General features: G+C 36.3%; 2 protein-coding genes and 1 pseudogene across 2 annotated transcripts; 1 reads left to right on the top strand and 2 right to left on the bottom strand.

The window, feature by feature from the left end:
• Positions 1-2,766: 2,766 nt before the first annotated feature.
• LOC126827196 (arylsulfatase B) lies at positions 2,767-12,205 on the bottom strand. The gene is made up of 14 exons (XM_050556433.2): positions 12,079-12,205; positions 9,095-9,206; positions 8,609-8,660; positions 8,094-8,197; positions 7,863-7,969; positions 7,267-7,331; positions 6,543-6,644; positions 5,907-5,970; positions 5,708-5,805; positions 4,709-4,845; positions 4,510-4,568; positions 3,963-4,086; positions 3,318-3,463; positions 2,767-2,984 (listed from the first exon to the last, which is right to left on the bottom strand). The coding sequence occupies exons 1-14, from the start codon at positions 12,182-12,184 to the stop codon at positions 2,806-2,808; spliced, it is 1,455 nt and encodes a 484-aa protein (XP_050412390.1). The 5' UTR covers positions 12,185-12,205; the 3' UTR covers positions 2,767-2,805.
• A 6,865-nt stretch (positions 12,206-19,070) lies between these two features.
• LOC130013566 (G-protein coupled receptor GRL101-like) lies at positions 19,071-19,838 on the top strand (annotated as a pseudogene).
• A 1,923-nt stretch (positions 19,839-21,761) lies between these two features.
• LOC126828007 (G-protein coupled receptor GRL101-like) lies at positions 21,762-25,396 on the bottom strand. Its single transcript, XM_056102422.1, has 6 exons — positions 24,374-25,396; positions 23,905-24,159; positions 23,243-23,370; positions 22,830-22,893; positions 22,358-22,593; positions 21,762-22,039 (listed from the first exon to the last, which is right to left on the bottom strand). The coding sequence occupies exons 1-6, from the start codon at positions 25,344-25,346 to the stop codon at positions 21,902-21,904; spliced, it is 1,794 nt and encodes a 597-aa protein (XP_055958397.1). The 5' UTR covers positions 25,347-25,396; the 3' UTR covers positions 21,762-21,901.
• Between the last annotated feature and the right edge of the window lie 99 nt (positions 25,397-25,495).

The raw sequence follows: 25,495 nt of genomic DNA, 5'->3' as shown, positions 1-25,495 counted from the left end.
AAAGTAGAGATTTGCTTTTATTTTACTTACCTTATTTCCAATAAATGACGTAACAGTATACAGAAATGGGTTTAAAGCTGAATTAACTAGTAATATATACTATTCAAAAAAAGTAGGGGATATTTGATTTTGGGGGCATAATACTAAAATATGCAAATGACTACGAAAAAAGTCACTATAGAACCTAACAGAAGAAACATTTCCAGTTACATGTGACGCCCAAACGCACCAATAGCTACCGCATGGAATGCAGGTGATGCTTGGGATCATCATGGGGGTCCAACCCAAGATTTGCACGACTCTGACTTTGAATGTTACAGTCATTGTGGCATTGAATTCCAGGGTGGAAACATCAGTTTAATTGTTTTAGTGACCAGAAAACAAATTTTGATATGCGTCGGCTTACCCAAAATGAAAGGTTACGTGCCCTTGGCATGCTACAGATCGGCACAACACAGGCGGTTGTGGCGCGAACGATGAATGTTTCTCAGTCTGTCATAAGCAGGCTATGGTCCAGATACCGTGATACACAATCTGTACAGGACAGACCACGCTCAGGTCGACCAAGGGCGACAACTCAAGCCCAGGATCGATTTATCCGTACCTTGGCCTTGAGAAATCGTGTCATCACAGCAAATCAGATCAGCGCTCGTCTTCAAACAGACACTGGTGTGAGAGTGAGTGGCCAGACGATTCGGAATCGACTGCATAGGGGTCACCTTCGCGCCCGACGTCCTCGCGTGATCCCTTGTTTGAGAGATCATCACATTCAGGCAAGACGTCGTTGGTGTAGGGATCGTCAACACTGGGATAATCGACGCTGGAGCAATGTGATGTTTTCAGATGAGTCAAGGTTCACTGTTGATTTTTTGGACAGACGTAGGAGGGTGTGGCGTCGTCGAAACGAGCGCTTCCAAGACGTTAACGTCATCAGACATGATCGATTTGGGGGTGGTTCTGTTATGGTGTGGGGAGGCATCACTGTTGCTGGAAGAACGGCTTTACATGTTGTTGCAGGGCGTGTTACAGGCCAGTACTACCGGGACAACATCTTGGCAGTCCATGTTGTGCCGTTCGCACGACGTCATGGCCGCCGTTTCATCTTCCAGGATGACAACGCAAGATGTCACAGGGCCAGGATCGTTACAGGTTACCTCCAACAACAGAACATCACCACATTACCTTGGCCAGCACTGAGTCCCGACCTCTCCCCCATCGAGCATGTCTGGGACATGCTTGGACAGAGGTTACGTCAACGTCAACAACGTCCTGCCAATGTCCAAGAACTTGCTGCTGCGTTGCAACAGGAATGGGACAATCTGGACCAAAATGACCTTAGACGTCTCATTAGGAGTATGCCACGTCGGATCAATGCTTGTTTGGCAAACAGAGGAGGATTTACCCGTTACTGACTTGGTTGTGATGCTGTGGTAACTTTGCTGTTTGACCCCGGGTATCATTTTACCCTTATAATGGTCAGTCTGTGCCTTACTTAGTCTAACGATCATTTGGAATAAATCGATGAATGTGAACTTCATTTCATTTTGTCATTTGTTTCTTCGTCAGTTTCATTAGGTGACTTTAATAACACTTAAAAATCAACTTAAAACGTAAAGTTTAATATGGGGACACCTCATTTTCCCCACATCTTTTGATTAAGAGTCTAGGTCCACCCGGCCATGACTAATTAACCAACAAAGGGGGTTTAAGGGGATTTAAAGTATAGTCTGTAACAAGTTTGTGACACTTCAACATAGTAAATAAATAAATAAATACATTTTTATAGAATAAATATTTATAAGCAGTTTGATATATAATAAGTACAAATATATAATAAATAATTATATGTGCATATATTAACTGAATACAAACATGTTTATAGTATAAATATTTATAAACAGTTTGATAAACATGATTTAACTCTGAATTTAAAACCATCTAGCACTAAATTCTGACCACCTTTAGTATTAGCAATGTATTTAAAGTTAACCAGAGCGTTCGCCATTTTGGAATGACCTTTTGCGTGTGTGTGAAATAGCTTTATTTAACGTCCGCTTCCACCGAAGTGATATCGCAGACAAAACCATTTGCGTTCGTTCGTTTCTAGAGTTTTACGTCCACTTCCACCTAGGGTGATATCGTAGACAAGAAAAACCATTTGCGATTCAGAGGAGCTATAATTATATATCAACCGATAAGCTATGATTAAATATCAATATTTTATTTGTTTTTATTTCAAATTAATTATTACATCAAAACAGCTCACAATGTAAATTTATTAGTAAACTGATTTCAATAATTTGCCCAATCTACTGATAGTGGGAAGTGTTCACCAGTAACAATAATTAGAGTGAGAAGTTTACACCAGTGATACTAATTAATTAAAACAGACTATAGTCCTACACCCACGATCTACTAACCTTCTAATCCTTTATCAAAACAATCAAATGTGGGGAAAGTGAGGTTAAACGTTTAATATGTATATATGCATCATAATTATTTACACTGCCATTAAAAAATAATTATTCAGTAGATCAACGCTACGGGAATTTGCTAAATATATATATGTTTATAGTGTGAGTCTCTTTCATTCCAACCTATAAGGTATCGGATTCGACGGGAATAGTTCTGAGCAAAAATTCAACCATTGTGTAACTAGCTGTAAGACTATTCGCGTAATGTACTGATGTGAAATCTATCGATTCACCATTCTGCAGTATTATTTCATATACAAGAAGATGACCCCCTTTCTTCTTAACCAAGACAGAATAGACTAGAATGACTGAGACATGTTTATTATAGTGTTCAACACCACCCTGGTGACCACACGCCCCCATTTTGTTTTGCTTTTTCCACGGCTATATCTGAGTGTTTTGGGTAATTTGCTTTAACGTAACTTTGTCGGTATTCATTTATCCTTGCTGTAAGATTTTGAACGATGTCAGGATAATCTGCAGCAAGATCATTTAATTCCCTTGGATCCTCTGAAAGATAATGCAAAGAACTCGAATTTAATATACAAAAGGATGTTTTTGACTTAATTCCAGTGTGCCAATCGAGCATGCCACAATTCTTGAATTCTGGTTTACAATATAAAAAAATAAAGTGGCGCGTATTATGAGATGATTGAGTGAGTAAGGCATGTCTTCGCTGAGAAATGGCGAAATGGTTTGTAATGTAATTTGACTATACACCAGAACAATTCCAGTGCTGGTGATCGTAGCCTCTGCACTTTCAAAATCGCTTCTAGTAGTCTAGTTTTTGTGCTTTCGTAATATTTAATAGTGGTTATATCTATATATTTAAATCAATAATACCTATAACATTGAAGAGTCTTGCTGGTGAATCTCCAGTATTTGGGAAGATGTAGTATGTAAGGGGTGTGTCTTTAGTATCGTTCATAGGTTCATACCATCCGTCTATACTACCTGGATAACCCAGTAGTAATTTCCAGTCACCCATTCTAATAGGAAATAAATATTATCTATTAATATCATCAACAACCTGCCAATTACTAAGTGAAATACATAACATCAATGAATATTATGAATAATTCTCCCCTTACACAAGGATATCAATATTGTATCTTATTATTACCAACAACTCTTAACTTGCAAATGTACTGCATTGCAATAAAATTAACCAAACGGGACGTCAGCTGTCACGCATTAGGTGGCAATATAAAAGTCTTGTTTAAGCAGTTAATAAAAGAATAAACTTGAAGAGCTGATGAAGTGACAGCACCAGAGTGGGGGTGACGCATATTCCAAAATTAATGTATGTTCTTTTCGAAAAGAAATAGTTAGCCATATCGTTGGCACCAACATAGAATAGGCCTGAATGGTGTGTAACGGACGAATTTGAAAATTGACATTACTCTAGGTTTTAGAGAAGAACCAAAGATATTTCGTACAAAGAAAGGTTACATGTATGTGGTCATGTTAACTAAATATTATTGTTACCTTATACCCGCATGGCCCTGTGTTGGAATATAAAAATCATCTAAATTATAAATAAATTCTGTTCTTTTAGAAGGTTGATTTAATCTAATAGAATCCCATTGGTTGATTCCATCAATACCAGGTACTGAAAATAAGATCAAATACAGTATAAATTACTAAACTAGATAGACGGCTTAATACAAGCTAAAACACAATTGTGATGTAGTACACGACATTGATTTAACAAGAATGTGTATATATTCAGATGTTTATTTAATCTAGTGTGGTCAGGTCCATACCAGAAGTACGAATTTTGGTTATACGCTTTGAATCTAAATCACTCGGTATGGCGACTTTGGTGATGACCATTAGCCAAATGTTGCCTTGTACTCATTAGCATCTGTTTCTGAACTATAAGCCCATTTATCTGAGACACCCCATCTGGAAAATAACATAACGTTGCCTTCTACTGATTATTAAATTTGTAACCTTCTTATATAGTATCATTCTTAATATCCACAAGAGCTCATACATAACAACTATTTAAAGTATAGTATCGCAACCTCACCTTGTTCAGCCCCAGCAGCACCAATTAATGTTGGCATCCAGTCAACAGCGTGTAATAAACTGGAATTAAAAGCGACTACTTTAATTATCATTTTAAATATCCAGCTTACCCGAAAGAACATAGGTTATTATCAATTTCAAATATTATTTGTTAGCTAACCGAAACTAAGATATTAAAAAATGATTGTGTAACCACTTACCCAGTATGTGTAATGCCAGTTTCTTGTAAACCATACCCTGACATGAAAGACGTCACCCTTGTGCCGCCTTCCCATAATGTGTGTTTTCCTCCTCTTAGAGGCCAGTTATTTCCATATGCAATCAGCTCAGCGCCATTCTTTCAACGGAAAATATACAAAAATAACCATTAAGGGTATTTCCCAAGGAATTGCATCTACTGTTTAAAGATATCCATGTCTTTCCAATAAGAAAGCTGACAAATGACATACATAGTTTAATTTTAAATAATAGGTTCAAGAACATATTACATGTCTTTCCAATAAGAAAGCTGACATACATAGTTTAATTTTAAATAATAGGTTCAAGAACATATTATTTAAAATTAAACTATGTATGTCAGCTTTCTTATTGGAAAGACATGTAATATGTTCTTGAACCTATTATTTAAAATTAAACTATGTATGTCAGCTTTCTTATTGGAAAGACATGTAATATGTTCTTGAACCTATTATTTAAAATTAAACTATGACATACATAGTTTAATTTTAGAAAATAGGCTCAAGAACATATTTCAACTGGTAACCAATCTCTTAACTTACTTTCACTGTACACAAATAACATATATACATGTAACAAAGTTCAATTAAGGGGTCTCTTATTTAGACTTTTATAAACCGGGCTTCCCAGGGATCGATGCTTTGAACCCCTGTATTTTGTTTACTTATAAATGAAATAGGCTTCAAGAACATATTGTAATATAATACTAGAACACTTATTATGGATACAATCACTTGGTTTATTATAATATTTGTAACTAGTACCCAACCTCTTAACTTAATTTCATTGTACACAAACAACATATAAAAATCAATTAATATTATTAGGTGTGTAACACCAGTTACAAAGGGTCCCTTATTTAACTGTTTATAAACCGAGCTTCCCAGGGATTGATGTTTTGGCCCCTTGTATTTTGTTTACTTATAAATGAAACCTTGCTTATTATTTAATATCCTACTTACATCAGCTGTCAATAATATAAGTGTATCTTCATACATTCCTTTATCTTTAAGTGTTTGTGTTATATTACCAATAGCTTCATCTAATATAGTTACCATACCTGTATAGATTGTAAAAATATATGACATTTTTTTGTTGTTATTATTTGAAGATGGCCGTGATTGTATTAAATGAACAACGTTTATCTGTTTTATTACTTACCACAGAAATTTTTCCTTCCCCAGTTTCTGACATACGGGTACATATTCGCATACTTTGGAGGTACCTAAAATACATTTACTTTAAAATAAAAAGCATCTACTGTACATAGGGCTAACTGACGCCCTACCATACAATCTATCCCAATAAGAGTGTGAAAATTATATCAAAAAAAAAAATTATTTTATAAAATTTCACAAAGTGGAGAGTTGGTGCCATGTATCCCACCAAGAGAAGATATACTCTCTTCGTGTACGAATCCCTTGATTACTGCTAGATTATTGCTCTGATGTCGAAGGTATCCTCGGGACAATGCCCCTCCCCCTCCCTCTTCATCCCAAATAACAATATGAAAACTTCAATTATTATTCTTTTTCTATAAAACATGTAAAGTTGACCTTTTTGTTCAGTTTCTGTATAATGACATTGTAGCTAATAAAACTGAACGTCATACTCGGGTCTAGATATACATCACAAATCACTACCAACACCCCGATTTTTCATTTGGGGTTGGGGGGGGGGGGCATAGCCAAATATAATGCGGCTGGGTCTGTTTAATCAATGTTAAGACCTTGCAGAATACGGATAGCCAACCACTCATTGAACTTAAGCAGTTGTTAATTTTTTAATAAACTTTACCTCAATAGGAGCATGTACATTCTGGAATGGTAGATACATAAATAAAGGCTGATCTGCGTTATGGTTAGTTATTATCTGTTGAGCTCTCTCGGCAAAGAAATACTAAAATGTTAAATAGAATAGTTCTTTAGTTTTGCTGTTGTCTTTTCTAACTTTAAAATAGACGAAAATAGATCTAAACGCCCAAATTAACGTAATATGGGTGTATATAAAGTGAATTACATTAAATTTATTTAAATTTATTGTAATTTCTAATCATTTATGTTCGGTGAAATACGTAAACAATCCAAATCGAACGAAATTTGTTTGCGCCTGCTTAGTCCGTTATCCACGTTGTTTATTATTATTATTATTATTATTATTATTATCACGAATCAGCCATAGTATTATTTCCGCAATGTCGTCTGGGATGTGTTTTCTTTGTTCATTACAAGTGGCGCTCGACTTCCTGTACATATTTCAAAATGCCCTTTGTATCTTTAAATATTTGATATTAGGATCGCATATTTTCACGGCAAGATAACAACATCAATTGTGATTGAAATGGACCAATATTGCATTCTAGATCGTATTTTCAATTTAGAATATTGAGTTAGAGATTAGTCTCCTTTAATGCCCTCTTATATTATGTGCTCATAACATTTAATGAAACAAAAATGACTAACAAATGGTCAACATATAAAACGTTTCTGACGGCCAGATCTTGTGAGTTAATAAAACTTACAGCAGAATATTTTCCATTGAAATTCCAACCAGGAGTTTCATTGTCATGAAGATCATAAAATCCAGCTGAAATAAAAACAATCAACAACTTACAGGTGATGTAAGAAAATACACATCACTGAGGATCTTCTCTACTGGCACTTACAGAGAACTCGCTGGGGAAAATCACGGCGTATTTTTCCTGCTTGCACTCACAGAGAACTCCCTGAAATGGGTGGGATAGGGTAAAAATGTTGTACTTTCTGACCCAGACGTTCCAATTTTAAAGGACCTATTCTATCACATATGTACTATTGATGCATGACAACGCAGTCTTTTATAGGCCGCATGTCCACCGTAGAGTCGCCATTGCCTTTCATTTTAGATTCATGCGTTCATGTAGTTTAACAACTTTAAAGTAGAAGTTAATGTAACTTTACCCTCAAAAATATATAATGGCGGTAATTTGAAGCTATTTGCGTTTTTGAGTCGTGTACTTTAAGGGAAATGTTTGAAGCTTAATTTTCACACGTTGAGTATTTTATGACACATAAATTGAGTTTGGATGATTACTCAGTAATTTAGCTTTGTATAAATCTGAATCCTACTCCAACCCACCAACAGTATGTTTATAGTAATCTTCATCAGCATTATAATACCCTAAATATGAATCAAAACCTCGGTAAGTTGGTGTACAGTTCCAGTTACAGAAACCAAGATGCCATCTGAAATACAAAGATGAGCTTCAAATGTGTTATCAATGCGATGACTCAAGTAGAAATAGTTTTGTTTGGCGTCATTCAGCGCTATATGAATACATTGCAAACTACAATAATGAAATTTACTTACTTTCCTATTATATGCGTAGCATAACCAACTTTTTTTAACTGTTGAGGCAGTATTGTTAGGTTTAAAGGAAGACACACATTTTGCGCTGCTCCGATAACTATATGCTAAAAAGACAATAACTTCTAATGTAGGCTACATATCATAAGAGTAGCACGGCCAGGTTTTTTTTTAACATTTAAGGATAGAAGATAGTCATTTCACAATAGTAATACATTAACTGATGTTCCGATAACTCCGCCGGGACTTCCTGACAATTAACATACAATCTAATGAATTGGTTTACGAATCTGAATTAAATTATGGATCATAACTGAAACACAAACACAAGCCTACAATTCTACAAAAATCTACAAGGATACATCAGTCTCAACTCTTATACGCTCGGTATCTGGTATCAACTGGAATCAAAAGAAATATCAATAATGTTAACTTTAGTCACTCATATATCACAATTAAATAAACCTTAAAAAGGCGCATTTAAATGTCTTACTGTTAATGAATAAATATATGGTTACCTGCAATCCAGTTTTGAATGGATATATACCTGACATAAATGCTGATCTCGATCTAAAAATAGATCATAATAGATATTCTAATATGTAACTTATAATATATATAAAATTGGTTTAACATCCTATATTGTTCTTCTCCGATTGGGCATACGCCATACAGTGTGCTTTGAGGGAAATTTAGCCCGGGCAGCGGCACTTTGGCCTACTCGAATTCCAACTGCCAGGGGGTCTTTTACGTACACGCCAATGTATACACGGGACCTTGGATTTTCGTCCCATCCGAATAACTAGACAGCTGTCCTTGTCAGGCCCTCCTTCCTGCACTACCGACAAGGGGAAACCGCGTCGGAAAATCCCGATGAACTTTCTCGGCCAATGCATGGATCAACTTACAATATAACAATTATTCTGCTGTACTCATTTATGTGACTCAATCTGCATACTATAAATATTATTATTCAATACACATTGATTTAACGGTAAACTTACGGGCTACAAACCGGCAAAACGTAGGCTGAATCAAATATAACACCTGTATTAGCTAATTTATCTATATTAGGTGTTATCATATCAGGATTTCTAAAACCCACATCATTGAATCCTGTAATATAATATAACATCTTCATCAGCTAATTTATCGATATTAGGTGTTATCATAATATCAAGATTTCTGAAACATACATCATTGAATTCTGCAATATAATATAACATCTTCAGTAGAAGATAATTAGGCGTTATCATTACGATTTTTAAAAAACAACATCATTAAATCCTGTAATGTAATATATTTGTTAGCTAATTGATCTACACTAGGCGAGGGTCCTATTGGACTAATGCCATCTTTAAGCTTAATCTTTAAGAGCACATAAGGACAGCAGCCGAAATTTTCTGTACTTATAGCGCCACTGGTCATTATATACACAATTTACGGCAAGCTCACGCCAATCTGATTAAAATTATTCGACATATTACCCTTTTAATATCAGACACCCGAAAACACTTTTCAATTTTTCAATTACAGCCTTAATCCGGTTGATTCGGCGGTGACGTCACAGGGATCACACATACAACATACACTATTAAGGTCGTATCACTATTCATACACACCACCAGTCGACTAGTGTGTATTGACTGTTCCATTAAACATGCTCACTGACCTAATCATTACCCGGTTATAATTATCTATGTGTAGGCTACAAATCACTATAATTCAAAGCCTTTTTAAGAGCTGACCTTTCTAGTCTTGATTGTAATAGATTACATACTTTTGACTGGAATTTGTTTCATTGATTCTTAAAATGACTCATTATCTTTGTGTTGTTGGGAGTTGTGGAAATTCCATCAAAGAAAATGTGCATTATGTGCCGTCGATTCTCGGTAAAGACATTTTCGAAAATGAACATATCCATACAACCGCAGCTACGAATATGAATCACGAACGAACTGTATTACATCCAGCTATTACATCCAGCAGATTACATTGTCGGTGTCAGATTAAATGAAAACGGTATAACGGTGGGAGGAGACGGGAGGACAGATACTCCTGACCACAACGCTAAGTTTGTATTTGATATACAATTAGTCCAGGTAAGGCTCAATTCGTATTTATCACGTTGCAAAGTAAAAAAAAATATATTATGAGGTTTGTGTGAACCTTTATCTTAATCTAGCCGACAAACAAAAGATAATTACCTAATCAGCGTCGTTAATCCTGTCAGCACTCCTAACATCGAAGTGTTAATTAATTTACGTCTGTGCAACTTTTAGTCGGTATTGATTAATCAGAGATTACCGATACGTGTACACTTACACTGATACTTGCATTAATACACCAATATAGTCTGTTATTCAATTTAGTTGGTTACCGACAAAATTAATTAGCCCAAATTTAGTTGTAGGCCTACTGTTAATTCTAAGGTAGTGAGACATATTTCTTATTTTCCAATTTCACTTATTTATTTATTTTTTTTGACGGTATATTTTAGAGTAATGAAGTCAAATCCAGCATCCACCCGCAGAATGATGGTCTCATTCTCGATGACACTAGGTAAACGGATCCGCGAAAACCTGGTGAATATGATGCACGTCTTCGATGTCTTGCAAGAAGCTAAAGGTAAACTTGTTTTATCTGTAGCTTGATAGAGTTTGGATCATCATAAAACATACCATGGACATATCAAAATTGACTTTTATGTCAGACCTTATCTTGAAAGGCCGATGGAACGAAGAAGTTTCTAAAATAAATGTTAATTATAACATTATATTTATTATTGTTTCTTCGAGGTTTGAAAACAAAGTTGCCGACACTGTGTCCGCATCAATCTCCGGATTCCAAGCATAAGGAACCGTGCCTATTGGTGAGCTGCGACCAGAGACGAAGAAGATTCGACGCAGTTGTTTCGTCAATCACATCCAGAAATACTACCACGAAACCATTTCGTTTCGTAAAAGCTGACAATTTATTATCTCTTGACTTCATAGATGTTCGTAGCGCCGTCTTTAACAATTTTGCATCTTTCTGGTTGTCTTCATAAAAAGCAAATTATTATACAGGTTTACTCTTGTCTTACTCCAATTTATTCTGATCAAAAGGACACCGAGAATATGGCTACAGTGACTGTCTTTGTTATGGTATGGTAAAACAAAATAAAATAAATTACAAAACAAATTATTCCGTAGTCAATTGTTTTATTTAATTAGGGGATTAAGGAAACAGTCAGGCGTTAATGAATACACTTTGAGTGAAGATGGTTGATTTAACATTAATCAGATTGGTGTGAACTTGCCGTTAAGTGCATTCAGCACTGGCTACAAGTACAGAAATTTTTGTCTGGTGGTCTTATGTACACTTTAAATATACTTTTTAGGTTACAGATTTTTAAACGACCAACCAATAAAATATCGTTATAATCTGCAAGCTCTATTTAGCTATAGCTAACAGGGTAACTATTTAGAATCCCCAAAAATATATAACTTCTGAAAAAAGTAAAGATACTTAGAAATACAGCAACACTTGGATTATCTGAATTTCTTAAGAGATGGGAATATGAGAAAGAGAAACGAACTGCTTCCCAGGCACAATATCTATTCCCATTACAACGTACATGTATTTATAATTTCAAATTGACCTTGTTAAAATATGTTACTCTATCTAGAAAAATCCCCCTATTTAAAACCAAAGTTTTATTTTTGTGAATCGTGAACAGGGGTTAGAGGACATCCCTGGCCTATGACAACCCTCTAAAAATAGCCAATTCTATCTATGAAAGTAAACCGCGGACAAATAATTTTATGAATACACAAGTTCTCGATTACATTGGTTTTATGAGGTGTATAATTTATTCACCGTTGCCGTCCAATTATCTAAACTGCATATGGGTCTGAATACTAGTGAATACGCCAGCACAGAAAGGACACAAAGAAGATCGACGGCTTTGGGTTTTCATATTATTGTATAAATAAGATAGGCTTACCTAAATCATCAGCAACAATAAAGACAATGTGTGGTCGTTTGGCAGACACCAAAAGGCATGACAGAAAACAGACAAATACAAGAAAAATAATGTTTCCTCTAGCCATATTGAAACTATGTATGCATCCACTGTACAGTAATACCATATGTGGATTTGCGTATAAGTACAGCAACTAACAGATTTTTATAGCAGGCTACTGTAATCATTTTATCTTATCAGAGATTTTTTGTAATATCGTACTCGTTGATATTTATTGAAATTAATAATCTCTTATCAAATGATAATGAAAGCTATTATCTTTTAAAAGAAATTTTGAAAGACTTTGATCAACGTTAGCATGTCAAGGTCTTGTCCCATGGCCATATTATTTTAAGAATGTTCGTAGAATGTCATTAAGTGACGCCTGCAAAAAGTAGTGACATTATCAATAAAGTTATAACAAGAAAACTGTTTGTAAAATCTCAAATGGTTTACCAGACTCCCCGCAGATCTAATGCTAATATGAAATAATTTCCAGTATGCACCTAAATATACATCAACTACAACAAACAAGTTGTTTAACGTGGCCTCAGACAGACGCTAAGACAATACCCTTAAACAGAACTCGCCCAGGAACATGGTTTCTATTAGGATGAAAATGGAAAATGTATGCTATAATTGTATCTTCGGCAGCTCAAGCTGTCAGATTTACCACGACGTACACCGGATCATATTTATCGAAAGGCTTCGTTGAACAAAAGTGTTTATTCCTATATTTAACACATCTCTTCTGGACACGGAAGCTTTTGTCACCATTAAGACTATGGAGGCACTACTGCTTCTTAAACGTTTCAACCTCATTTCAACCCAGATCATAAATTCATCAATTTTACGAGTCAATAATTTCATTGGAGATGAAGTTTAGCTGGATGGTCGTGCATATCCATATGTGAATGTTGGACGGTTTTATGCCTGGTACACGATGTCCTGTCCAAATTCTCTAATGTCTGCATGGCACACGTAACTACAGAAATAAAATTTATCTGAAAACGACCAAACTATCACGATGACTAACCATTAAACCCAACCCCATCCTACAGTATTTTGAAATCAGACTGTCATTGTGAGAGAATGTGGTTTCGTTACCTGAATACAACTTCTTCTGTATTTCTGTAGAGTACGTGGCTAATATATTTGTGGTTTTTTTTGTGGCTTTTTTGTTTGTTTGTAGACTATCTTGTTCAATCAACTTGGCTGATGACTGCTGATGCCCATAACCCCGAGTTTGCCGGCTATCAAGTACCGGTTGATTCTGAGATTCAAGTCTCGATTACGACGAGTGTTATCATGTCCGAGTCGAGGAATGCTTCCTCTTTCTAGAACACTGGATAGCAACAATTCAAATATTTTGGATATAACAAGGACTAGACGCTTTCGATTTGGTAAAAAATAAAATATGCGTGACTATCTTAATATATTTACGTTTCCTTTCGTCCAGTTTTATAGTCTAATAATAGATTTTATATCTTTCCTGATTTTCAGTTTATGTAATTAATATATACTATTCAAAAAAAGTAGGAGATATTTGATTTTGGGGGCATAATACTAAAATATGCAAATGACTACGAAAAAAGTCACTATAGAACCTAACAGAAGAAACATTTCCAGTTACATGTGACGCCCAAACGCACCAATAGCTACCGCATGGAATGCAGGTGATGCTTGGGATCATCATGGGGGTCCAACCCAAGATTTGCACGACTCTGACTTTGAATGTTACAGTCATTGTGGCATTGAATTCCAGGGTGGAAACATCAGTTTAATTGTTTTAGTGACCAGAAAACAAATTTTGATATGCGTCGGCTTACCCAAAATGAAAGGTTACGTGCCCTTGGCATGCTACAGATCGGCACAACACAGGCGGTTGTGGCGCGGACGATGAATGTTTCTCAGTCTGTCATAAGCAGGCTATGGTCCAGATACCGTGATACACAATCTGTACAGGACAGACCACGCGACAACTCAAGCCCAGGATCGATTTATCCGTACCTTGGCCTTGAGAAATCGTGTCATCACAGCGCTCGTCTTCAAACAGACACTGGTGTGAGAGTGAGTGGCCAGACGATTCGGAATCGACTGCATAGGGGTCACCTTCGCGCCCGACGTCCTCGCGTGATCCCTTGTTTGAGAGATCATCACATTCAGGCAAGACGTCGTTGGTGTAGGGATCGTCAACACTGGGATAATCGACGCTGGAGCAATGTGATGTTTTCAGATGAGTCAAGGTTCACTGTTGATTTTTTGGACAGACGTAGGAGGGTGTGGCGTCGTCGAAACGAGCGCTTCCAAGACGTTAACGTCATCAGACATGATCGATTTGGGGGTGGTTCTGTTATGGTGTGGGGAGGCATCACTGTTGCTGGAAGAACGGCTTTACATGTTGTTGCAGGGCGTGTTACAGGCCAGTACTACCGGGACAACATCTTGGCAGTCCATGTTGTGCCGTTCGCACGACGTCATGGCCGCCGTTTCATCTTCCAGGATGACAACGCAAGATGTCACAGGGCCAGGATCGTTACAGGTTACCTCCAACAACAGAACATCACCACATTACCTTGGCCAGCACTGAGTCCCGACCTCTCCCCCATCGAGCATGTCTGGGACATGCTTGGACAGAGGTTAGGTCAACGTCAACAACGTCCTGCCAATGTCCAAGAACTTGCTGCTGCGTTGCAACAGGAATGGGACAATCTGGACCAAAATGACCTTAGACGTCTCATTAGGAGTATGCCACGTCGGATCAATGCTTGTTTGGCAAACAGAGGAGGATTTACCCGTTACTGACTTGGTTGTGATGCTGTGGTAACTTTGCTGTTTGACCCCGGGTATCATTTTACCCTTATAATGGTCAGTCTGTGCCTTACTTAGTCTAACGATCATTTGGAATAAATCGATGAATGTGAACTTCATTTCATTTTGTCATTTGTTTCTTCGTCAGTTTCATTAGGTGACTTTAATAACAATTAAAAATCAAATATCCCCTACTTTTTTTGAATAGTATATTTACGGTTTCCCTTTGCGTCAACCATCACTATTGTTCACTCTTACCCCACCCCCCACCTTCATACACGCATTCTGGTTAAATTATTGTTTATCTCAGATTAATATTATTAATACATTCCTCTTTGTAATTAATAGGACTTTTTCCTCCTTTTAAGCCTGTAAGAGTTTAGGCTGTGTTGTGTAAGACTATTGGTAGAAGTTGTGCTCTTTAAATTAATAATAAATTTATAATAGCATTATATTGTATCTTTAACTAATTATTGGATTCACACATTCTATAGAAGTGATCACGCACTGAAATGATGAGTGACGGGTTGACAAATAAAAAGACTTATCAAAACAAAACATAGCTGGTTCTATATGCCAGAAAATATAACCAGATCACTCGTGATCTGAAAATTCCGGTTACGTCATTTGGCTTAAGTAACCAATCATCATAATTAATTACTAGTATTTGACCAATTAGATAACTGAAACTCAACCGAAGGCTAGAAAACTATAACATCTCTGGGCATTCGACAGACAACCTTGTAGTTCTTGGAGAACATAGACCGTTGAGGCTCAAAAGATGCCATCTGGATTCAGAATGCCCCGTTAAGTCGTAGAAGAGCTATATGATGTAATAAGTCCGTCAGTAAACGCATTCTACGAAATGGAGGGGTTGAGAGAGGAGAGAACAACTTTATTGTAATATATGCTTGTATTCCCGGTAGATGAACGTCTTAACTACTGAGGAGATAAACGTCTTAACGGCGGAGATAAAATATATCTACAACGTGAGTCCTAAGAAGAGAATAAGAAGCAAATACAATCAGAGACAATAATAGATGATCACAAGGCTAATAAGATATGTAGCAGAGAAGAGAGTGTGTGGGGAGTTTTGTGCCTCGTGGCTTTCCCCATCTAACCAGCTACTAATGACGCACGGCATAGTGTTACAGTTGGTTTAGTTGTAAATGACCATCTAATTGTATTTGATTGTTATTTTTGTTACATATTCTTCATATATTTGTCTACTATTCACATATTTGTATCATTTGCTTGATAAAAACGAGAGTATTCTCGTCGAAACGTCGCTTCGTATTAAACTCAGTAATTGTGTATCCATAAAATTGTATAACCTTATTTTAATGCGTGACTGTGTTTATTTAACGTCTTCTTTCACGGGGTTAATGTCGCAGAAGATAGAATTAGTGTTGCCATTTAAGTGATTTTCTATTCAGATGAATTCACGGATAGAGTTAGTGTTACCATATGCTCTTTAAAGGCCGATGGGTATGATAGTAATGTAATTGGCAGTTTAATATGGGACCTTGGGGAGCGCCGACCGTATAAAAAATGTTCAGATCGGCAAAAAATAGAGACTCAGGCAGTTCCTGTACGCTATCCAGCTTTTATGGTAATCGACTACTCAGATCAGGATTGTTATAGAGGTATTTTATTATTATTATTTAACACTACGTTAACTCTTTTCTCATTTACGGGGAGCCACGGTGGCTAAGTGGGTAAGACGCTGGCTCGCTAGCCCGGAGGTCGCGTATTGGCCGAGAAAGTTCATCGGGATTTTCCGACGTGGTTTCCTCTTGTCAATGGTACAGGACGGAGTGCCTGACAAGGACAACTGCCTAGTCGTTCGGATGGGATCAAAAAACGAGGACCCGTGTATACTTTGGAGTGTACGTAAAGGATCCCTTGGCAGTTGGAATTCGATATAAAAGTAAGCCACAGTGCCGCTGCCCTGGCAAAAAATTCCCTTATAGCACACTGTATGGCGGATGCCCGTCTTCATTAGCCCAGTGTAGAAACAGAACAGTAGGACGTTAAACCCCATTTCATTTCACTTTCTCAGGCTAGACATATTCCACAACTCCTGTCAAACGGTGACGCCATATCTTACCTGGAGAGCATGCGCAATAGACGGGAATAACCAGGCGCTAGAAATTGCTATTCGGTTGAGACTCGTGCCGAATTTCGCTGGACATAACTGATTTGAAAAAGTCAAAACGGAAACAATTGAATGTAAATCAGTTTATATACAATCAGATTACATTATTATATGCGTTGCGAATCATTTGGGTCAATTTCTAGGTCTCAAATATTAGCGATTTAGCTCCTTAAAAAGAAGCTACAGATACCCAGATCATCCCCATAGTTCTTCTATGTCGGCAGCAGAAAGAACCAAATTATACACACGCGCCTTCGTCTCCAGTGCGCAGTGAGCTCAACGGGCATAAATATCTAAGACACATCTCTGACAATCCAGAATGTAATTGCGGTCATATCTTCGAGGATACCAAACATTACACTGTCCCGTATATTCAAATGACGCAAAAGATCTATATCTCTCGTGTCCCTAGTTTTTATTTCATCACACACTTTACATCGTGTTCGGAAGGGACGAAAAACTGAGGTCCTGTGTACACATTGGCGTGCACGTAAATGATCCATGGGTAATTGGAATTCGATATAAGAGTAGGCCGTAGCGCCGCTGTCCGGGCAAACTTTCCCACATAGCACACTGTATGGCGTATGTCCGTCTTCATTTTCATTACCTCAGTTAAACCCATTTCATTTCTTTTCATTTTCTTTACTTTACTTCATGACACACACAAAATAAAATGGTTCATACATAGTTCGATATTCCACATCTCCAAAGATTATGAATTTTTGATCATCATTATAGTGAAGCACGCTGTACATAATGTGTATCAATCTGATTAAAACACAGATCCAATTTCGTTTCGCTTTTATAGTTCAAAATTTCGATTTTACTTGTCTTTACTACATGATAATAAACAAAGTCTCGGTTATGCATTTTTACAGTTAATCATCAACTGCCGTTGATGTAAATTTGTTGAAAATCGAACCCATGAGATGGCACCGAGTGTTGTTTATGGTCTAGTCATGTTAATGCATGTCTAATTAATAGTTGATATAAAAAAATTTTTTCAGGCCTAAAAGACCAGCAATAGGCCGATTTAGCTCTGGCATCCCGCTAGTCTCTATCATCCAGAAAAATATTCTACGAATATTAGTCTGGATGCGTTGTCAACATTTGAGAATAATAGGTGGTTGGCTAGCTAATTATCCGGCTTTTTACATTATCATATACAAAGTCTAAGTATGGTAGCTAGTCCTAAAACAAGCTGTTGACGCCCATGAAATTTATTCAAGAATGCCATTTCAAAATATCCATTAGATTGCATGCCAGTTCAATATCCAACACGCTTATTTTTTTATTGTGAAATTTCTCTTTTCATCGGCGATATCTATGGTTTTTTTTTTAAAAATTAATCCTAATTCGTCATCACGATTCATGTTTGTTTATATTAATGCAGAATTATGGGATTTATAGGGGGAAGGGACACAACTCTTACTTCACTTGGTCAGAAGATACTGTATAATCAACCACGTTAAAAACCGAACTCCCGGTTACGCATGGGCAATAGACTGTTCATCAAATATTGACAACGGTCGCAGACCCCACGTACGTTGAAGACTAAGAATTTCTGTGTGGCCGAGAATAGCATCATGCCAGTTTATTATTCCGATAATGCTGTGTAATTACATTTTCTATTTTCACAGGTAATTATTCATGTCCATGATTTTTAAGATGCGAAAGATCTCCTATCTGTGTTGATGCTTCGCACATCTGTGACAATGTTAAAGACTGTCCACATGGCGAGGATGAATTAATCTGTGATTTCCCTTGCCCTGACTCCTGTACGTGTACAATTGGCCACGTCATTTTTCGTGGAAATGGTGCACCATGTAGAAGAAAAAATCAAACAGTTTTCCCATGATACCAAATATCTGAATTTAAATTACAGTCCAATCGATGGGCAAAATTTGGATTTACAAAGGTTTGCTTTATTAGGAGAACTTCATCTATCCTACACCGTACTTAAATCTATTATCCAGGGGATGTTCATACATCAGGTTAACTTATTATGTCTTATGACTTGAGTTATAACAGAATTAAGATCCTTGGTAAAGGAGTATTTCACGGATTACAGCAGTTGAAATCACTAAACCTCATCGGAAATAATGTTCTTCATAAATTAGAGGCTGGTGCATTTGCACAACTGCATTCTCTTACCTCATTAAGTTTATTGAACACAAAGATTGAGATTCTAGGTGCGGATACTTTTAACGGAATGGACTATCTTCAGAATTTAACTATATCAACAGGACTTCTTAACCTTGTAGAGGATGGGACAACTAAGTCTTTGGTGAACCTCAGCAGATTAGATCTGAGAAAGCAAAATATCCAAGATTTTTCGGGGGACATATTTTTCGGGTTGTCCAGATTAAAAGGGTTGTACACAGATTCGTTTATATTATGCTGTTTGAAACCAGAGTCAGTGACGGAGTGTCTTCCGGAGGCAGGTGAATTCTCTTCTTGTGATGATTTGATACGAAGAGAAAAATTGCGGATTTTCATGTGGATTTTAGGTCTTATGGCTCTGCTTGGAAATTTTTGCGTTATTTTGTATCGATTAGTATTTGACAGAGATGGATTCAGACGTGGATAAGGATTGTTTGTAACCAATCTAGGAAAATCTGATTTCCTGATGGGTATATACATGATTATCATTGCTGGCGCCGATATAATGTTTCATGGACGGTACATTTGGAATAATAAATGGTGGAGGAACAGTCCATATTGTCAGTTTGCTGGAGTTTTCCGGTGTTTTTCTGTGTTTTCCGGTATATAGTATAGCCCCTTAAAACATCTACAATCCCTTCTTTGTGCATGGGCGGGGGGTAATATTCTTTCCAAAAACAATGATAGTCATCAGTCCAGTTTGGTATCACGACGTCAGTCCTACATTTTAAAAAAAGGCCACTAAAACACAAAATATCGAATGTATTGGATGTAGGGCGATGACAAGGTGTGTGTGTGTGTGTGGGGGGGGGGGACAAAGAGCTAAGCCATTTCGTTGCTAACACAGGAAACAGGATAATAGGTGAAAACGCAAAATGTAGCCACGGAACGTTTTGTTTAAAATAAAATAACTAAAAGAATAATATATTGAACTGTTGTATAAAATAGTGTATTTGTTGCCGAACAAAAAGAATAGTGATACTTAATAGGATTAAAATATTTACATTTTCATTGATATCGCAGTAGTTTTTTATTGACCAGAGACGCACTGGGTAGCTTTGGGACTTCCGACCAACTCGTTTACTTGGGCACTCGTCGCGGTGAAGAATACATAGCATGACGAGAAGACGAAATTGGCCTGATTGCCTGATTCACCTTTCAAACAACCTACGCACAGATCATTTTCCTACTCGGATTTACGGCCATTATATTTTTCAATGGATACGAAGAAGAATTTTATTTATTTTCAAAACAATATATTTCAATTGTCTTTTCCAATTGGGCCCGGACGGGCTTGTTTATACTATAGATCAAATTAATCGATACATTTATAATAAACCGACCTCATACAGTTTAAAGAGTAAGATAAGTTTTCATTATTAGAAGGAAGGGTTTACAAATTCTATTAATTCTAAGGGCGGAACACGATGGCTCAGCGAGTAAGACGTTAGCTCGTTAACATTGCGCTCCCGGTTATTTTAGATTCTAGGTACCTAAAAAGTATACAAAACCATAAAAGCGATAGTCTTGTCATATTAATCAATTTTAAGTATCCCCTCACAATGAAGAAATAAAACCCGAAACAATATATAATAGCAATTGTAATATTTAATAGTTAAAGCAAAGTTGACAACATTTGTATTCATTTAAGAAGTATATAGGTAATGGTAATATAGGGGAGTATAATCACAAGGAATTCAAATATAGATTCATTTCCCAAATCTTCTTGATCAGTTTTAAGTGGGAATTAGAAACATTATATTGATTTTACTTATGAATATTGAAACAAGCTTTGGTATGTTAGATCATGCCAACATAACTTGGGAGCCACTGAAGGAGAGCATGGCAAATAAATGACATATGATTTCATTTTCATCTAACTCTTACTATGGGAAAACTTACTGGGAAGATAAATGTAATAAATATCAAAAAGCTGCGTGAAAGTAAATTATCCGCCCTTTCGATAAATACGGACATATAAAAAACATGGATATATTATACCCTGAATGTCCGAGGACAATTTCGTAATATATTTTTCTTTAAAAAAATACGAATAACTTTTTATCATACGATATGATGAATACCACCACTCTTCCTGTGCTCTTCGGAATAGATCTAAAAGTTTATGTTCTTGCTCTAAAGTCACAATTTAGTAGTAGTTTGCGCACATATTGTAATGACATGACCCAATGATCAGTGTTTAGTCCACCCGTTTTCATTCGAAACGGTAATGATCGTGTAAGTTTTACATTTCGTATCTTCCTAATAAAAGAGTAGATATGATACGTCATAAAAACAACAATGACTAAGTTTTGAAACACACACGAACTATTAAAACCAATCTGATTAAAATACAGATCTATATTTCGTTTCGGTTTTTTTTTTACTTTCGATGGTCTACACTACATGAAGATCTGAACAGTTGTACTTAGATGTCGCGTCAGGGGTCATACGAGCGGCTTTTAGCCCCCAGACGTCAGACCGTTTCAGAGGCTAATTCCTCACACCAACTTAAACGCCTGTTATACAACAACTCTTCCTGATCCTAGAGTTGTGAAGACAAGTGAAACGAAATTTTGAACTATAAAAAAACAAAACGAAATAGGATCTGCGTTTTAATCAGATTGTGTATATATTTATATATGTTATTGCCCAAACCGAACCTGTAAAGTTTCAGGCACGGCGGGTTGTTGCATACCGTCTCAAAAGTCTGCCCAAAAGTTTACCCACACCATAGACGTCATCTGGTTGTTTGGAACTTTCTTGGTCAGGTAAAACTAATTTAGCTGAAAGTTGAGTCTTCAGAATTTTCTATAAAGATAATGCACAAGTAACATTATTTACATAAATTGTTCATTGATTTTAAATAAAAGCATGGCATCGGGCTTTTGGTTTTATTTTGCGATTGATCAAAATTAAAATGTCTGTGGTCATAATATTTTTAAGAGTCTTCAGAATTATGCAATAAACAACCATGGACTTTTCAGCGATCTTTTAATGAAGTGGGTTTATCATAATTTAACTTTTCATTGTACTCTTCATTGACTTATATCCTTTCTCCAAACATTTTATGCCCAGAGAGTTTAATCATTGCTAGTTCATGGAGTAAAGCATTTAAAAATAGCTTACCTTGTTATTTAGAACAATAAGTATATCTTCTTCCGTGATATTGCCAAAATACAGTTGTTGACTGTGAACCGCCACCAGTCCACGCACCACCACTTCCACAATGGCTAGTATGTCACTGGCTGATAGCTCTGACGATGACAACAATGCTTTCAGAGTTATCACCTGATCACCTAAAGCTGCTGATCCAAAATAAAGATCTGGGTTGTCCCACAACGACTTCAGCTTTCGGATCATCACTTATAAAAGTAAAAATAATTGAAATAATTTTCGATATTGTTTAGTTATTAGTTAAAAGAACGAATGCCCTTGATCATCCACGTTAGTGAACAATTCCCATTGTATGTTCTCTGTGAGATTATTAAAAGCATTGCGTTTCTGTAATTTGAAATATGGAGGTCATATCTTTATCAGTGAATCTAAATACGATATTCCAATCGTGAATTTTGCCATTAATAACTAGAAACAATATTACCAGAAGATGCGTTCTCTGTCGAATACGTTGCTTTAGCTTCTTGTATAGCTGCTTTCTTTATTTTCTATAATATTAAAACGTTTTGCTTAGAATTAAATGTTACTTAGACTCATAACCGATGAAACGAAATGAAATGCGGTCTAACCTGGCAAATGAAAACGGACACATCGACCGCAGTGGGTCTTCATCGAATTTCAACTGACAAGGTTTCTTTAACGTACAGGGATGGACCTTGGTTTGTTTTCCATCAAAGGACTCGATATCCTGGCACCACTGACGATGAAAACCAGGCTTGAAAATCCCAATGAAACTTTCTGGGCCAATCGAACACGGGACCTCCTAATTGGTGAGCTAGAACTGGTAATCGTATTTTCAAAAATGTAAAAGTAGAGATTTGCTCTTATTTTACTTACCTTATTTCCAATAAATGACGTAACAGTATACAGAAATGGGTTTAAAGCTGAATTAACTGGTAATATAAATACTGCTGTCCATGCATAAACTTCACTATTAATTACCGTACCACTTAATGTCATTAATCCTTTATCAAAACAAAATATAAACAGATATATGTTCACAAAATTTCATAGAAATAACTATATACATCATGGAACTTGCTATGTAATTAACTTTCACAATGAGAAGTATCTCAAGTAAATAATATTCGGATTCATAATCATCCCTAGACAAGGCAAATGTCCTTCTTGCATTCTCAGACTAGCTCAATAAATTATGGGGCAAAATCATTCATGGCCTAAATCGAACCGAATCATGGCCTACATTCACGGGTTCATGCTGGTTAATTTGATACCACATATGTCGGGTGGATCGCGGTGACGAAGCGTGATGGGCGAACATACACTCACACATACATACATACATACACATATCATTAATTTTATTTATATAGATATCTGTATACCAGTGTAATTATAATTATATATTTTATATTATTTGCTTATTTTATTTTCATGTGTAGTAGTTTAATTGTATTTTCATTAACTAAACTGGACATAACCAGTCGGTATCAGAAGATATAAACTCGGGTTTAGCTTAAAGTATTCTAAAGTCGTACCCAAGCAGCAGACAGGAAACCAACAGATAAAATCCGTGAGCACGATTAGTGAAAGATTCTTAGCTACTTGTACATCTCTGGATCGTCTTCCTTTGTTTTGGACAATTGAACTTGATTTAACAATAGCTCTGTACATTAAGAGCTGACCCAGACATATTAATGCAAAGGTAAGGAAGTTGAAGAAGATAAATATTCCAGCAGAAAATTGCCATCCTGGTGTACGTTCTCTTGTTAATGGTAACGCTAAGCATATTCCTACAAGATACAAAGTAAAATACCCGTAAGCACAACAAATCCAAACTATAGATAATGGGACAATCACCCAATAATATTTTCTCAATCTATCATTTATCAATAATTTACACCATAATGGAAGTGGAACAATTAAAATAAATTTACTACAGTGATAATTCCGAAAAATATAAAAATACAGGTCATAAAACACCATAAATCCATAGGAAAGACTAACCTGTTCGGCTGTAAAGCTCTCCAGTAAATCCAGTTCCGGGTAGGATTGGTACCATGGCTACAATTATTGAAAATAACCATATGCAGCATGAAAAGATAATTGTTGTCAATCTGTTCATCCTGCATTGTCCAAACGGATACTTAATGATCAAGTAACGGTCTAGAGTGATTGCACAAAGGAAAAGTGCAGACGCTTCGCTTGACATAGTAGCCAATGCCCCAGCAAACTGACAATATGGACTGTTCCTCCACCAGTTATCATTCCAAATGTACCGTCCACGAAACATTATATCGGCGCCAGCAATGATAATCATGTATATGCCCATCAGGAAATCAGATATTCCTAGATTGGTTACAAACAATCCATATCCACGTCTGAATCCTTCTCTGTCAAATATTAATCGATACAAAATAACGCAAAAATTTCCAAGCAGAGCCATAAGACCTAAAATCCACATGAAAACCCGCAATTCTTCTCTTCGCATCAAATCATCACAAGAAGAGAATTCACCTGCCTCCGGAAGACACTCCGTCACGGACTCTGGTTTCAAACAGCATAATATAAACGAATCTGTGTACAACCCTTTTAAATTGGACAACCCCAAAAATATGTCCCCCGAAAAATCTTGGATATTTTGCTTTCTCAGATCTAATCGCCTGAGGTTCACCAATGACTTAAATGTTCCATCTTCCACAACGTTAAGAAGTCCTGTTGATATAGTTAAATTCTGAAGATAGTCCATTCCGTTAAAAGTATCCGCACCTAGAATCTCAATCTTTGTATTCAATAAACTTAATGAGGTAAGAGAATACAGTTGTGCAAATGCACCAGCCTCTAATTTATGAAGAACATTATTTCCGATGAGGTTTAGTGATTTCAACTGCTGTAATCCGTGAAATACTCCTTTACCAAGGATCTTAATTCTGTTATAACTCAAGTCTAAGACATATAAGTTAACCTGATATATGAACATCTCCTGGGGAATAGATTTAAGTTCGGTGTAGGATAGATGAAGTTCTTCTAATAAAGCAAACCTTTGTAAATCCAAATTTTGCCCATCGATTGGACTGTAATTTAAATTCAGATATTTGGTATCATGGGACAACTGTTTGATTTTTTCTT

Source organism: Patella vulgata, chromosome 7 (assembly GCF_932274485.2).
Source record: "Patella vulgata chromosome 7, xgPatVulg1.2, whole genome shotgun sequence".
Lineage (NCBI taxonomy): Eukaryota > Metazoa > Mollusca > Gastropoda > Patellidae > Patella > Patella vulgata.
The sequence above is the reverse complement of the archived record's forward strand: the minus strand, read 5'-3'. Positions and strand labels throughout refer to the sequence as shown.

Excerpts from the sequence above, each read along its gene's own strand:
- LOC126827196 (XM_050556433.2), bottom strand. The coding sequence starts at position 12,184 with ATGGCTAGAGGAAACATTATTTTTCTTGTATTTGTCTGTTTTCTGTCA. Across the intron at positions 9,207-12,078 it reads TATTGTTGCTGATGATTTAG|GATTCAATGATGTGGGTTTT; the intron begins GTAAGCCTATCT and ends ATTATATTACAG. Across the intron at positions 2,985-3,317 it reads AAGACTCTTCAATGTTATAG|AGGATCCAAGGGAATTAAAT; the intron begins GTATTATTGATT and ends ATTATCTTTCAG.
- LOC126828007 (XM_056102422.1), bottom strand. The coding sequence starts at position 25,346 with ATGTTCATATATCAGGTTAACTTATATGTCTTAGACTTGAGTTATAAC. Across the intron at positions 24,160-24,373 it reads AGAGCTTTACAGCCGAACAG|GAATATGCTTAGCGTTACCA; the intron begins GTTAGTCTTTCC and ends TGTATCTTGTAG. Across the intron at positions 23,371-23,904 it reads GTTTCCTGTCTGCTGCTTGG|GATTAATGACATTAAGTGGT; the intron begins GTACGACTTTAG and ends GTTTTGATAAAG.